The sequence below is a fragment of the Anopheles darlingi genome, chromosome 2 (genome assembly GCF_943734745.1).
Source record: "Anopheles darlingi chromosome 2, idAnoDarlMG_H_01, whole genome shotgun sequence".
Classification (NCBI taxonomy): Eukaryota; Metazoa; Arthropoda; class Insecta; order Diptera; family Culicidae; genus Anopheles; species Anopheles darlingi.
The window spans coordinates 48,653,195-48,666,902 of NC_064874.1; the positions used below are offsets into that span (position 1 = coordinate 48,653,195).

The 13,708-nt window shown below is 49.9% G+C and overlaps 1 protein-coding gene across 2 annotated transcripts in view; it reads left to right on the forward strand.

Moving 5' to 3' along the window:
• LOC125951874 (ecdysone 20-monooxygenase) overlaps positions 1-13,708 on the forward strand; it is a 30,293-nt gene that overhangs the window by 13,922 nt on the left and 2,663 nt on the right. The window contains exons 1-2 of one of the 2 annotated variants that reach the window (XM_049680984.1): positions 10,541-10,831; positions 13,414-13,708. The exon at positions 13,414-13,708 is cut by the window's right edge and continues 294 nt beyond it. In XM_049680984.1, the coding sequence (XP_049536941.1) occupies positions 10,828-10,831; positions 13,414-13,708 (299 nt within the window). In that variant the 5' untranslated portion in view covers positions 10,541-10,827. Of the gene's footprint in view, positions 1-10,540; positions 10,832-13,413 lie in introns of those variants that run through there. The other variant, XM_049680985.1, reaches the window with a different exon arrangement.

The window sequence follows — 13,708 nt, forward strand, 5'->3', positions numbered from 1 at the left end:
GTGGACCGAGCAGACGCCAGCCGAGGAGCCGGCTTCCTCTCCCTTCCAAGCACGGGGAAACGATTACTTTGCTGCTGCTTTAATTAAACACTTGTTCTGGTGTGGCAATTGAACAAACCCCAAGCGCCACCAAGCGGTCGACGGATACGGACGACGACGGGCACGATACTGTAATCATACCTAGTAGAGATACGTCCGGGATACGCGAGACGCGTCTCATGGACGATAGGGAAAGCTCTAGCTACCACCACCACCAGCACCGTTCTCCTCCTTCTCATCGTGCTTTGTCACCGTCACCGTCATCCCAGTCTCTCGAACGGTTGCGGTTAAACTGCGGTAACTACTGCAGCGTGCATCATCCGTTGCACGTACGTACGAGTCCATCTTTGTCCATCCATCCATTCCAACTTCTCGTTCCGAGTGCTCGTTCGCGTTGCGTTGCGTCAAGGAGAACACAACCTGGGCGAGATGACACCACGGGAGACCCACCGTGTACCACACCAGAGGTCTAAATCTGGTTTCTTCATTAACACTGCTGAAGGTAGCGGCCACAGTTACATCATCATCATCGTCATCATCATCATTATCATCATCATCGTCCTGCTGCTGCTGCTGTAGGCCGCGAATGGAGGGATCTGACGGCTCTTGGACGAGAATGGACGATCGTTATACACGCGTAATTGTACTCGAGACCTGAGCGTTGAAGTTGCTGCAGTTGGATCGCATCGGCTTCCATTGGCCTTGCTAACAACTGCCCCTGTTCCCGGCTACTCCCGGCCGCTGATAGTCGAGCATTAGAACGAATCGGTTATTCCCGCTAACACGAAGAACATGCCCCGGGTTGACGGGGATAGTCTTCGTCCGAAACCTCGAGTCTAGAGTTCTTCGTTCTGCCGTTCTGCTGGCAGCTTCTGCAGCTCTTCAAACCACCCCCCTCCCAACCAGACAACCTGCAGCAGGCCTGCGGTATAGAGTCGGACCGGTTTTTGGCTATCACGTCACGCGTTGGCGCGCGTGCTCGATCCGCACACCCCAGCCCCACGGATCATTACCACCCAAAGGCACCTACACCATCGGCAGTTATTATTACCGTTGGGTTGGTGTGCAATTAGAATTTCAGATTCAATATCAACCACTTCTTCAGCCACGTCCACGCCGTCGGGGTGAAAATTGGTCAACAAACCCATTCTCGAGGTTGACGCACGCACTGAGTGGTCGCGACGAGTGTCGAGAAGAGATGTGCTGCATGCAGTTTGGCGGTTGCTTCGGCGACATAGATATCTGGCTTGTTGGGCACGGCGGGCACTGGGCAGCGGTCAGCACCGCACCATGCGCACCATTACCGATTCCGACTCCGATACTCACGGTCATTCAGCAAAACAAGTTGTCTCCGGTGGCATTTAGGACGGTGGCTTTCGATTTGCCATTCATTTGTTAGACTCCGGTGGGAGGGGGGACTGCTACCGCGGCCACCGTAACTGGCACCGTAGCAAATTTATGCAATTTTTGTGCCAAAAGTCACGACACCACGACATAACTCTGGCCGATCCGGGCAGGTCCGACTCGGCTCGATGTTTGTTTTGATACTTGACCCACTGGAGGACCCCCTTTGCCTTAGCGTAACGTAACGAGGAATTGATGACCGTGCACCAGGCGAGTGAAGTGATAAGCGATACCTCAACTCAGCAGCATTTGCGGTGCCCGGAATTAGGGTCCAAGGTCCCTCTTTGGATTTGCTGGACTTTTAGGGGAATTTTACGCGAGATTCAACCCTTCTTGCGATATCAGCTTTTACGTCCGTTTCCATTGAGGAGCAGAGTTCCGAATTCCGCGAACACCCCTCTCACCTCTCTCTCTCTCTCTCCCCTCGCGAAGGACGTGCTCAGGCGTCGGCGAAATTCGGCAAAACGCTGCGCGGGTACAATTTTCGCGTTTGCGGGCCCCCGGGGCGTTTGCATGATCCGGAAACCTATTTCCCTGAGCCTCTGAGGTTCTTAGACAAACGTTTTGGGTCGAATTACGGGATCGAATTACACAATCGACTCGCCGGGAAAATGGTTACTAGGGCCACGCCGCCTACTATCCATTCCATTCCATTCATTCCATCGATGCCGCCGTTGCGCTTGCGCTCGCAGTTTAATGCTGCGCCCTGGGTCTGGGGTCCCAAAAGTTGCGTTCCGAAGCATTATCCGGCGTTGACCGCGTGCTCAGTGTTGTCCCGGATTTATTTTTTTTTGTGTGCGCTCCAACCGAGTCGAGACACAACAAAACAACACGGGCTGACTGGCTGGCTGGGTGGCTGGCTGGCGGATGGACAACAACTTCCTTCCGATTCCAGAAAAACCACAGCAACAGCATTAAAGGAAGGTGCGGTACTTCCGTTCTGGAAGGGTGAGAAGTAGATGTTCCACGAGTTCGGCCACAAAGAGAAGCGTCTTCATGATATGTGTCCCGTATGCACTCGCATCGACGGATAGAACAATCCGGACCAGTCGGCAGTCCTAGCAGTCCAACCCCGGCTCGAACAGCAAAACAACCTGGAATGGCACCGAACCCCTCGTCCACCACCCGCGTGGTACACATTTACTCCATCACACTGATAATGAAACATAATGACGAAGATGATGACAGTAATAACCGACAATTGTGTGCGTGTGTGTGTGTGTGTGTTTCTTTGTGCAGCAAGTATGTGAGGATCCCGATGTGCAGAAGACACATCTGGTCCGATGCGTATCCTTGAAGCATCCAGAAGCATGCTGCCAGAGCATTCGTACCAACCAGCGAGCCAGAGTCACCATCTAATTGAGAGGCCCCACTACGCAGCTACGTGGCTCCAGACAGCTATGCAGACTGTTATGTTGCGACGAACTGAAGCGAACAAACGAACGTTCCTTGGTGCCGCTTGCTGTCCACGAAGATCGCTTCATGTTTTTCGCCTCCCGACGCAATCTTGAACCCCTGAACGGCTCGAAACACTCTCCACCAACACCATTTGCTGCAATTAGTGGTCATACAGAATCCATCCACCGTTCGGCTTCGGGACAAATCGGGAAACCTGAGGCTGCAACTTCTCCGAGGCTGAGGAGTGATGCAACTCTTTGCGAACTCGTTGCGGGCTTGCTGCATGTTTTCCTATTTCCTTTCGTTTTTTTTCTTTCTGGCCCCCTCCTCCTCAACTGCATGAAACCGTGCGGAGAAAACACGGAAAACTTATGGCACTCTGGTGCCTTCGGTGCCTTTTTATGCATCTCCCCCACCGCCTTGTCCGGTTTATCGCCCTAACGAGCTGCCAATCGATCAATCGAAGCGAATCAATCGTGGCGCAAGCCGAGAAAGTGCCATCAAATGGATGGTCCGCTGTCTCAGGCAGGCAGGCATGGAGGCAGGCCAGCGGGACGTGGATGGTGTCCCGGGACCGATCGCTTTGAATGAATGACGATCCGGCGGTAATTGATGGCCAGCGGCTGGCTGGTAGGTGATAGTGAAAACTACGCATTTCCCTTTTCCCTAAAAACCGTTCGGGGAGCGAAGGGGCTTTCACTGTTTGAGGTTGGAATGCCATTGGAGCGCGCGGTTTGATAATGGCTCCGTGGTCGTCGCCACCAACCATCAAGTGCGGAAAACTCGTTTACCCAGAGGGAATCCTCGAGCACACGAGCAGTACAAGAGATACACGACGTACACGGGACCGACCGCGGGGGACCGTTTTCACGCACGGAGCAAAAGAGAAAAACCCTTCGAAAAGCGGGACCCGACAGCCGACCGGCCCCGGAGCCGGTTCCATCCACCCGGTGATGTGCGCGCATCCGATGCTTTATGCGCCGGCCGCATTTATGTGAAAGGGAAATTTCTAACCACCATCCGCGCCAATCCGATACGATCCGACCCGGCGGATGGGTTATTGAGTTGCGATCCCCGTCCTCCCCTCACCGGCAGCACATACCGGCTGTCCTTCATTGTCGCTTCATTATGTTACTGGTATGACAGCTAAGGGAAATACAATGTTTCGCAGGAAAGAGCCGGGGAAAGAGAGACGCAATTGAGGCCCTTCCAGTGGGCGCCGTGCTGATCGCGCGATCGCTAATCGATGACTCCGAAACGGTTCGGCCGCTCGCGTGGCTTGGGGTTGGCATGCCTTTGGAACCGGAATTTCCCTGCGTCTCGCGCGCGCGTTTTCCGATCCGGCAATCGGTCTTGCGACTTGCCATTCAGTTGGCCACGGTGTCACGAGGCAATGTATCGGTCGGGATTAGGGCCGTGCATAAGATTTAATGTATCGGAGAAAGCAAACACGGAGCTAATGCGATGTGTGATGCAGAAGGTAGTCGCCACCAACTCCGGTCGCAGATGCAGTCCGAAGACGAAAACGGATCGTCATCCTACGCTCAAAACTAGTAAGCTGTCCTAGCTGGTAGCGGTTGTAGCTTGTAACTGCAACATTAAATCTTTTCGAATCCAGCACACCATTTGGATGAACTTTTCTGGTTATCAAGATATTTAAATGCAATTCTAGTGCTTAAAATATAGTGAAGCTTTCACAAAACATACTTTTTTTACTTTTATTTATAAATTAGTTAGTGGTATTAGCTGTTCGGTTTGATTGAAACCGGCGTAAGACAAACCACGAACGTAATGTTCATATTGACACAAAAGGTATCTGGATTAAATTGAGTTTTTGGAAAACCTTTTCTCAAATTCATACAATATGTAGACTTGAACTATATTTGGTTGAACTTTTTTGCGTGTAGTAAAATAAAGCGGACGAATCTGACCTAGTCTTGTTGCTTGAGCGTGGATTGACAGAAACGAACGATATTTCATCGTTCGTAGAGGAGAAGAGCTGACTAACAATGATGTAGATACTCTGAGTATGAATCGATGCTATTATACTGGTATTATACTGGTTTCCAACAGTAATTCTGCAATCTCGCGAACATTAGTAGTGCTGTTAATTATAGGGTGTAATAGGGTTTCCTATGCTAATTTGTTGAATTACAATACATTCGCCACAATCTACGAAGGTATCTGAATACACTTCTTGGTTTAATGATGCTTGGATAATGGTCACTATTAGTGGTTGTCTTTATAAATAGAGTAAAAGAAACAGAAGAGCTTGGAAATCTGGTCTATTTATCGATTGTGAAATTTATGTGAATTTTGTATCATCCTTACCATAACCCATGCAGTTTAAATTCCAACTATTCTCGATTGTTAGCTATTGCAAAAAAATGTGTGCAAAGTCTAGTGTCTCATCGACGACGCATTTAATGTAATGCTGTATATTGTTTTTTTTCATTCATTTGGTTGGCTGTCTAAACCAATTCTTCAATTTTAAACCGTGCAAACCGCCGCCATCGCGTGCTTACGACAACGTTAGGTTTGAAAAACCATGTCATAAATTAGAATATAAACATATTAAGCATAAGCAAAAACGTGGCATAAGCTTATTGTTGAAAAATCATTCTCTAAATCAATTTATCAATCCGGCTGTGTATTGAGTCCTTGATGGGTTTTCTAACGGGCACTCATTCGACACTGAGACCGAAAGCTCATTTGAATTGTATCCACGATGGCGGCCTCAATACAGCACGCGAATGCAACCAAACCATATTCACTCCTATGAAAGATACAGTATAATTCTTCACCTCTGATATTTTCCTTTCTCTCCGCTAGACAGACTTTTTGCTGTTGCAATAAGTTGAACTTTCTGAAAATCCGGCCGCGACATAACTCCTTTCGATAGCAAATATCACTGATTAATCGTATAATTAACAACCATAATCGCGCGCCACATTTCCGGATGCAGCGCCTTATCTAGTTCACCAACAACGAATTAGAATAGCCCAACAAAAAACAAACGAACCCAACAAAGTAGAGCCGGCACAAAAAAGGCTCACCAAAGAAAGGTTACATTTTCATGCGAAGCGAAACACCCAGTCTGGGGTCGCGTATAGAAAGCAAAGCAGTTCCTCCTCATTCGACCACCGACGATCGTGCCATTTAAATCCTCGTCCAAACCACCAGCCAACCAGCCAGCCAGCCGGCCGGCCGGAGCTTTCAGTTTCATCGCATCGCACACCGTCTGGCTGGCCAGCCAGCTCGCAACTTCAACGCGACTGAGCAACGCGCTGAAAGCGACAATGGTGCCCAGGTGCCGTCCGTTGCCTGTTGTGGGGCTTACTTTAAACGAACCTCGAACTAGCAGAGGCCAATGTCGGCCACACGGACACCTAAACGAACGAACGAACGAACGGACGAACGAACGGACGATCGAAGAAAAAACCTGTCTTTTGAAGACCCCAAATCGTGGTTCGCGTCGTGGACCTAGGTCGAGGTGGCGGTGCGCCTGAAATGCTCCGGCCAATGTTGAGGCTCTCCCCGCCCCCCAATTCTCACCGGACACGTGGTGGCCAAGCGGGTCGCGGAAGCCATGCCGGTTCGCGGTGACACAGTTTTTCGCCAACTCCCATTACGCTGCCCTTTCACCACCACTACCACCACCAGCATCGTTGGTGAGATCGAAATATCGGTCAAAGCAATCCGGCCGAACGACCGACCGACCGACTGGCTGGCTAGCTGGTTGGCATGGAAATGAAGGCACCATCAGCTGACGACGGTCTAGGCTGGCTGGTTGGCCTAGACGGCGCCTCGCAACCATCAAGTAGGTGAGAGTGTGGCCGGGCCCGGGGGTGGAAACTTTCGATCTCATCCGGCACAATCGATCGGCGCAACTTTGAAACCGAGAGTTTCATTTCCGCGACCCGAAAAGCCCGCCAGCCCGCCCGTTCGACCGGACTCTAAATTACAGACGGAGGCCGTCTCACCCTCTCCGTTTGGCCGCTAATCGAACGCAATTAACGCACGCACGGGACCGAACTGAGCAGGATATGGCCGGGGCCGGAGTGATGATGGGATGAGGAGAGCGGGGTTACCCTGTTGCTGCTGCTGCTGCTGCTTGGAACACATTCTATTTTATTATCATCCTGCTGTGCCTTCTCATCCGATCCGATAGGACTCGACGCGTCGCGGCTTCGAGACGGGAAAAGATCCATTTACATACGCTCGAAATCCGTCCGCATCCGCACTTGGCCTTGTTTCGACGGAGGAGGATGTGCTTCCTCGTGTGTATGTGTGTGTGTGTGCGTGTGTGCTCGAGGCTCGGAGGCATATTTTATGGATAGATCGTGATTCAGAAAAGACTCCCTCCAGAAGACAGGAAAGAAAGAAGAAGCCGGGACTCGTGCGCTCCATTTCATTCTGGTTTCAACACCCGGTGCTGGGGAGGGGGAGCATAACTCAAACTCCGCCACCTCCCCTTCCGGATCCTCCATGCCCATGGCCGAAGGTTCGATTCTCGAAAATGAAATACTCGACAATAGCGAGCGGGCAGGCGCGCGCCGGTTGTTTAGTTGCTAGGCCCAGCTCAGGAGACGGAAGCGAAGATGGTGCGAGAGAAACGGTCTATTGCGACTAACACAAGCAGCACGCCTAATACAGGAGCCTTTTTAATTAGACACTGTACGGATCGTCCGGATCGTCCGGATCGTCCGGATTGCAGGATCGAAGGAGCAAAACCTGTTCTCGAGCCTCTCTCGAGCGAGGAGCGAGCCTTTTAATTAGGATCCGATTCCATTCCGAAATTCCAACTACCGCGCGAGTGTTTCGACCGGCCAGACAGCGAGGCAGGATGGCCCTGATGGCTCTGATAGAAGTCGGAAAGTTTATGGCTCTAATGCCGGCAACCAGGAAGCCAGACGCTAGTCTTGAGTGACTTGGTGTTCCTACGCGATCACCAGTGCGATCAATGGGTTTAGATCTTGAAAACTTAGAACCGTCGAGGCTGATTGGTTTTAAAAATAGAACGCTTCCCGATCCCGGCCGGGATGGATCCATTTTCTTTTCTCGATCGCCGTGCAAAATGTCTTCCGTGGCTTTTACCTCTGACTCACTGTCACTGGCCACGATCGGTAAGAAAGGAAGGAAGCATCCATCCATCCATCCATCCATTTGTTCGCCATAAATATGGCCGTATTCGCGCGAACGCCCCGTTATTACGTATGCTTATTAGGCTCAATTCAGGGAATCGTAATCATCCACGCGAACGGACGAAGTAGTATGTCCTCAACCGCAACCTTCAACCAATTTGCGCAGCAGCAGCAACAACGGCGAATTCTTCGGTAGAATCCCTCTCGAAACGAAAGACTTGCTGTGCTGCGATCAGCGACGAACCCTGTGCTAACCGGTACACACCTCTGCATTTCCCTCACGTTCCACCTCCCGGTGGATTGCTTTCTGTAGAAAGCAGTCAATTTTATTGTTCGTATACGATGAACATCATCATCATCATCAGCAGCAGCATCATGATCATCGTCAGCATTTTGCGTGTGATTTTACGCTTGTCTTCACTTTCCGCTCCATTCTCGTACACCGCGCAGCTGGTTCTCTTCTTGAGATCGTGAGCTGAACGGGTGTCTGTGTGGTCTGTATGGGGTGTAGGTGTCTTCTTGTGATCTTCGCTTCTTCTCAGTCCACCCCTCAGCGGCAGCAACAGCAGCAGCAGCAACAGTACGCAAACGCAAATAATATGCCAGGCATTTGGTGTTCGCTTGTTTTGCTACGTGGTTCGAGAACTCCTCGCGACGACTCCCCGGCCGGTGATGATGATGATGATGATGATGATGATGATCATTACCATCTCACCCGTAAAGGCAAACGGTCTCGACACACGACGACGCCGTTTAGGCTATAAAACCGGCTCATTTCTAAGCGCGGAAGGGGGCATGCGAATAGATCGTGCGGGACACCGCTCCTTAGACTAGTTCCCACTACTCTCAACCCTTCCCCATTGGTCTCCCCTGGTTCTTCACACACACACTGATTCATCCTCTCAGACGTCCCTCATCCTCCCCGCACACAAGGGCACTCATCGTACGATCGTTCAGTCCCCCGCTTGGACGGACCCAAGGAGGTTTTAAGCGAAGAAAACACTGAAAAAAAAATCCCAAAACAAAGCAAACCGGTAACCCGATCCCGATCATTACCCTTTTGACATTGAAATCTCCGCGAAGCGCTCTAGGGGTAAAGCGCAATTTTTTGGGGCTGCCTCCAGCCACTTTTACCGATCGGCGAAGGTGGCGAAGGTGGCGAAGGTGGTGAAAAGAGCGTTTAGAAAGGAAAGGGAGATGACCACCGGATCTGTGAACAAACGAATGCCAAGCGTCACACGTGTGCTGGCAAAGACGCAACGCAGTCGGCCGCAGTGCAATCCAGGTAGGCTGGGACGGAGTTTGATTTACACGAAGATGGCGTCGGAGACTCACGTCACAGCATGCGCTTTTGCATGCAGACAATGTTGAACGCAGTTATTGCCTTCGTCTAGCAACTGGCCAGAGGAACAACCGATATTTGATAGCCTGATTTAGCCGTTGATCGGATAACCTGTCCTTTAGGTATTCCGGACGTTGATGCAAATTTATGTTCAGGAGCAACTGAAATTCTAGCATCAAACAGCCATTCGTAGGGGGTTCTTTCGAATGCCTTTGCACCACTTCTCTGTTTTTGGTTTCGTAATCAAAATGCGCAAATTCGTTGCGCACGAAAGTGACATGTGCATAGGAAAGGGGTTGTTGTTGTATAATCTTATCGCTATACCTTTACAGCAATCATAAACCACCCACAACACCGATCGATTTGTTACGATTATCGTTGGCTAGCCATAATAAAGACCTATGCACCCCCGCTATTACAACCCTTGTTTGTCTTCTACATTATCATGTATTCAAAGTTCTCCTAAAAATCAGCACACACCACGCACCGCAGTGCGAGCGGTACGCTGATGCCGATGATCATCATCGCTGCTCTCAATCAAACATTTCGCGATGATCAGTCACATGATCTCGCCCGCGTACCCCTTTCGCTCTCTGTATGTTTCTTTCCACACCGTTTTTTTTTTATTTTTGTTTATGATCGCTCGTTCTTGCCATTCATTTACGACTCTCCCTCTCGCTAGGGGCCATACTTCGCTCATCATCTCGATTGATAAGCGACGTCATGACGTCACGACAGTCAGTGTGGATGGTAGTGGTGGTGGTGGTGCTGCCGCTGCTGCCGCTATTGGCGGTCAGCTGATAGATAACAAGCGGGGCCCGTAGCGGCTGCCGGCAACCTTTAATCACATTTTGCTCTCCCCCAGTACAGCCGCCACTCCACCTGCCACTCTGCTCAACTTCCACCACCACCACCACCACCAGCGATGGCCGCCAACGGGGCAGCCAACGGTGCCTGTGGCCGGCACAGGTAGTGGCTGTGTTTGGCGGCACGGAGATTCGCATACACGGTGGTGGTCGTCGTGCCGCAGGATGGTTTGTTGTTTCCTTTTTTTCTTCCTGTCTGATCGCCACTGGACTGCAATCCGGGTTGAAAGCGATTAAGCCTCAACCGATTGAGCCCATTCAGAAAGGGTACGCCGGTGAATCGAGGCAGGTGAACCTTCGGGAAGCGGTACCGAGTACTGAGAGACAAGCAGCGGTGTCATTGGTCGTGGTCGTGGTCGTGCTCGTGGTCGTGGTGTTGCCGAATTAGTTGTTGTCCGTCAACACTAACGTGTTCGCGGGCGCTCGTTGATAAGCCAAACCAAGAAGCGACAGGAGCGACAGGAGTACTGCGGATTGTCTTGCCGTCCAGATTGACCAAATTTTCTGCGACGTCAAACAATGCGCCACCGTGCTAGTGTACGGTGGTTCTGGTGTGCTCTGCTGTGAATTCCGCGATCACTACAGGAGAAATCCCTTCATTTTCGCCGGCAGGACGGAAGAGAGAACCGCAGCAATGGGTAAGGCAAGGTTTGCTGTTCCGTGGTGGAAGCATCTTTCCATCCATTCATCTATCCATCCATCTTTCCCTCCATTCGATCCGGTTCCATCTCGTGGTGCGCGCATTGTTGTTTCATAACCGATCGCCCTCGCGAGATCGCGCTCCGAACCGCGACCGACGGAAGGCGGACGAGCAGCAACAATGTACACAGCGCTGTGTGCGAACGCTCCGTGCTCCGTGCTTCTGTGTGAGAAGTGTTATGGTGTGTTTGCGGACGCCAGCGAGCGGCATCAAGCGGCATCAGCCGCCATCAGCGCCGTGGCCGTGACCGTGAATCGCGCGTTGTTACCGTCGTCGCGTTTGTTCTCTTGCTGTATGCTCAACCGCGATCGAATAACGCGCCCACCGCGGCACGGTGCGATAGCGCGATCTGTACCGCGCGTAGTACGATTAACGCCGCGGCGCAAGAGTGAACTGGAGCGGTTCGCTTGTCGCTGGTTTTTCGGGTGTGAAATGTGTGAGCTCAGCAGCCACACTTTTGATTGTTTTGATCGCGATCGCGATGGGCTCGGTTCGATTCGGATCGTTTGTCAGCTGCTCGCGATTAACGGCGATCAACTCAGGGGATGCTGCAAGTTGTAACAAGTTTCGGGCCGACTACTACTCATGGGTGACGCCAGTTCCCACACACGCTGCCATTATATTGTCGCGAAACCGCCGCGGTCGGTGGCGTGATCAATCAATTTCTTGATAAACATGCCCCTCCTTTGGGAGCTGATAAAATGGTTTACCAGCGTGCTCGTTAAACTCCGTCCAGACGATGACGAATGTTGGAGAATTTCTCGACGAGAACTTCGCAAACAAACGTCATCCCATACAAATCCGTCGAGAAGTTATCGCGATAACTGGAATGCACGTGTAGACAGCGAGCAAGCGAGAACGAGTGAAAACCCCCTTAGGAGCTGTCAAATCGTATGTAAACAGTAGGGCGAGAAAGTTATCGCGATAACTTTTGCTCAAATTAAGCAAAAGTTATCGCGATAACTTTGTTGCTCGTCTGGACGGAGTTTTAGACTAGCGCTCGGCGCGCGACGTTCCCTTCCTTTTTCGAAATGCAATCCAACACTCAATTTGCACACGGTCGGCGAGGCTATCGGAATGCCGACCAGGCGGCCAGGAAAGCGGCCTTTCGGTGAACTGCAGTTCCTGGTTTGGTTTGGAAGGCTAATCATACCGATAACATGCCTTATCATATGCCATTGCCGGTCATAAACACACGGTCGAATTGCGTTTTAGGTTGAAGAAAGGAAGGTTGACCGCGGCGGGCTCATCAACCGTGGTGCGTGCGGTGAGTAAACGATGACTCCCACCCGAACTCGGGCACGAAATGGGTCGAATTTTGGATGTGCTTTGGAGTTTTGCTTATGGGTTTATTTGAATATTTTATGACTCTACATTTTTGCCGAAACATTTTGTGACTAGAAAACATTTATTTTGAAAACAGTTTGTTTCAACAACTTCCAAATATCGAAACAAACTGGTCGGTCTGTTTATCACAAGTCCAAGTTTGAAGTGGCAAATTACGACTTTCTACTACTATTTTGTTGACTCTTGTTTGCCTCACTTCAACCTTGGTTACTGACCTTCCCTTGAAAATGGTTGATGGAAAAAGTATTCGCTAGGTTATTTAGATTAGCTTTACTTTGTTATCAATGGTCCATCCAAACAAAACGAGATACAATATTGCTATTCCAACTGCCCCTTTCTGTTCTACTAATCCTGTTTCTTTTGGTTGAACTTCCGGACGAGTTACCTCTGATCGTGCACGATTGATCGGTTAAGGTAACTCACACCGAATCTCTTATCTCTCTTGACAACGAAGGTATTACTTATCGTTCAAATGATTTCATTGGATATCATTTTTTGCTCCTCAGCTTCCATTTACATACAAAAGAAAAAAACTAAGGCAATATTGATTGTAGATTTAATTATTGTAGATTTAATGTATAGACACACAATGACAATAGATGCTGTCCATCCAAGTATCAATAGTATAAAAAGTGTAGCTGTTAATTTTACTTGTTAACAGGTTTAAGAATTGTTTTATTTTCATTTAACAGATCATTTGTGTCGCAATTCAGGATAATATTGAAAATCACACATAATTGAAATTGAAAAATCTCATTAAGACTCTTTTTTCATGTTCCAGAAAAGATGTTATCCTTTTCAGTTAAACATTGGAGAATTCAATGTAAATTGAAATTAAGCTTTATACCAGCTGAAATACACAATTTATTCGTTTAATCTTGTTACACCTTTCAATGAAAATTTATTGCTACCAAACCAAACTTTCACAATTGCCATAATATGCCAATGGCTTTAAAAGAATATCGTAGTCGACGCGAAGAATAGTGTTTTTGACCTTGAGCTCTCGCTGCTCCACTGAGAGAGGGAGCCCTTGGCCTTGATCCTTTGCGTTCTCGCATTCGCTCTGCCTTCCTTACCCTCACCGGACAGGGGACCAGACCCTTTCCCCGCTCTACTGTTACGTCACTCATGGAACTGTTTTCCCTTTTTCCTTTCTTTCGCTTTCAACGACAGACTGCTGGTGCACCGAACCGCACGATCGAACCATGTCGGTCACGATAGTGCTGTTTTACACGTTCGTCACGCTCTTCATGTTTCTGTCCTACAATCCGAAGCCGAAGAAAATCATCGAATCGATCCGAAGCTTCCTGTTGCATCTACTTCAGCTCAACGGTGTCCCGGGTGAGGATGGGACGCAGCACTGCACCACAACGGTGCCCACGGCACACTCGCCAGCCGCCATCCCACAGCAACCGATGATGAGCGGTGGTGAGTCGGAGGAGCTCACACCGACAGTCAAATCCATCTG